Source organism: Aplysia californica, unplaced genomic scaffold (assembly GCF_000002075.1).
Source record: "Aplysia californica isolate F4 #8 unplaced genomic scaffold, AplCal3.0 scaffold00510, whole genome shotgun sequence".
Taxonomy (NCBI): domain Eukaryota; kingdom Metazoa; phylum Mollusca; class Gastropoda; order Aplysiida; family Aplysiidae; genus Aplysia; species Aplysia californica.
The window spans coordinates 22,382-24,537 of record NW_004797780.1 but is presented as its reverse complement, the minus strand read 5'-3'; the positions used below and the strand labels follow the sequence as shown (position 1 = coordinate 24,537).

Genomic DNA, 2,156 nt, shown 5'->3' with positions numbered 1-2,156 from the left:
AAGTGTATCACGTTTGAGCTCCGAAACATTCTCAGCTTCCCGGGAAGCATACAGTGCGAGCAGCCGATTAAGCGCTCAAACACTAACAAACTGACAAGATCTTTCGCTGTCTATAGCCGGGTACCCATTCCCACCAGGGTGAAGTGAGGAAAATTCGTGTAAAGTGCCTTTCCCAAGGACACAACGTCGGGCCCTTGACGGGATTCGAACCCACGACCTTACGGTTGCGAGTCCGAGAGCCTAACCACTAAGCCTAAACACTGTAACCTCTAGACCACGACAGCCCCCTGACATTTTGTGAAACCCCAATTTTGGAAGTAAAATTTCTCTAAACAAGGTACTGAGTCGATATAACTTTGTAATTCTAAGGTAGCGGTCTTTCTACTGTACATCAGACTCTTTCAAAATCTTGCTTTAGAAAAAAAAACTCACGTGTTTGCCCATTTTGCTTTTCGCGAACGATTTGAACGTCTGATTTGAGTCGCTCAGTGTCATAACGTTATTATTTTGCGTGGCATCTTGGTGAAATCAGGCGCTGTTAGACGCTTGGCTGTTGCGCGCGAGAGACCCGAGTTTGATTCCCAAGAGGGGAGCGGAGAAATGTTTATGGAGTATCTTTCTCTTTCTCTTGGGATGTTTTATTCCTCTCAGCCCAGGTTGGCACTGACAGGCAGGGTCGGAAGCCAGATTCTTAAATTTGTAATGCTCTAAATTGTGCCGATGATGGCGTAAAACAACTTACATTAAAAAAAAAACAACAATAAAAAAACAAAAAAACAAATAGACCTAGACAATTTGGAGAAAAGACCAAAATGAACGTCTTGTTTCTCCAGGTGACTTTATTAATATTATGTTTTTCTTGCCACACTTTCCACCCAGGTCTGTACACAGAGTCCCATGGCATTGTGGCCAACCACATGTACGACCCAGATTTTGATGCCTTCTTTAACCCAGGCAACTCCGAGCCACGTTGGTGGGATGGAGGAGAGCCAATCTGGATAACAGCAGTCAAAGCTGGGCTCAAAGCAGGTGAGCATCGGGTTGCTATCAGAATACTGATTTTGTATATATATATATCTCTAGCTTAACACGATTATATTGTTAACAATATTGTTCATTTTTTAATATTGTGTGACTGCGTCTGTTTGTGAGTGCAAATATACTAGTATGTGTACGCGTATAGAGGTGTGTGGATGAGAGGATTTCCATGGATACGGCGGTCATATTGGATTTTGTTGACATGTGCTATATAATGAATACTGCGCTTATCGTTCATGGAAATTGATTGTTTTTTTAGCATGCATGTTAGCAAACATTAGATCCAAAATTTGAGTGTTGATTTTTTCCTAAACGAATTAGAAAATTTTTATCGATTTTTTTCCTGAGGTAGATCTAGTATTCAAGTTTGCAAAAAATCCGTGAAAATTCACACTCCAGACACCACCACCAAAAATCTATTCCTTTTATATCAAACATTCAACAAACCATGTTTTAGTATTACATCTTCTCTTCATTCTTTCAAAATGTCATTAAGATTGGATGAAAAAAGTTGGAGTTATTTAAAAAGTATAGAGAAAAATCGCGTTTTGAGAAAATGGCCGATAAAGAAAAAAAATATTGACTTTATGACAAAATGGTGGTGACAAACATGCCGGTATTGGAAGAAATAAGGCTTTTGGGGGTTGTTTTATGCAATGGAATAGTTGTAGGAGAGGCTGAGGAAGTTGAAAATGCCCACAACTCAAATTCCTTAATTTTAAGCCGAAATGGGACTTTGGGGGTGTAGCCCACCCCCACTCTCCCCCTTAAAGGATTGCTTTCGAATAAGCTTGGCATATTGTTTGTTTTTGGTAAGTGGTTTACGGCGCTCACAACTGCCCATTAAACATTTTCAGCTTTTTTTGGAATTAATTTTGAATTTTTGCTCGGGTGGCAGTTGAAGCTTACTCTTATCGATTTTGGACCACCAAGGGATCTTTAACGTGCGCAACATGCACATGAGAACTCAGAAATGTTTCGCCTTTATCCGAGAAGGGTAGGTGTTACATCTTACCTACCCTAAGAACAGGGGTGTGGCTGAAAGACAGCAGTAACAAGGAGCCAAGGAGCGGCAGTAAAAAGGCTGCAGAAGGAGTCAGGAGCCCAGAGGAAGGGGG

At 41.0% G+C, this 2,156-nt stretch overlaps 1 protein-coding gene across 1 annotated transcript in view; it reads left to right on the top strand.

Annotated features, from left to right (window-relative positions):
• The window catches only part of LOC101862969 (ectonucleotide pyrophosphatase/phosphodiesterase family member 5), a gene marked incomplete in the record, with an annotated part of 13,931 nt that overhangs the window by 6,025 nt on the left and 5,750 nt on the right, over positions 1-2,156 (top strand). Inside the window, 1 exon segment of the mRNA XM_013086834.2 lies at positions 880-1,029. Within this exon segment, the coding sequence (XP_012942288.1) occupies positions 880-1,029 (150 nt within the window).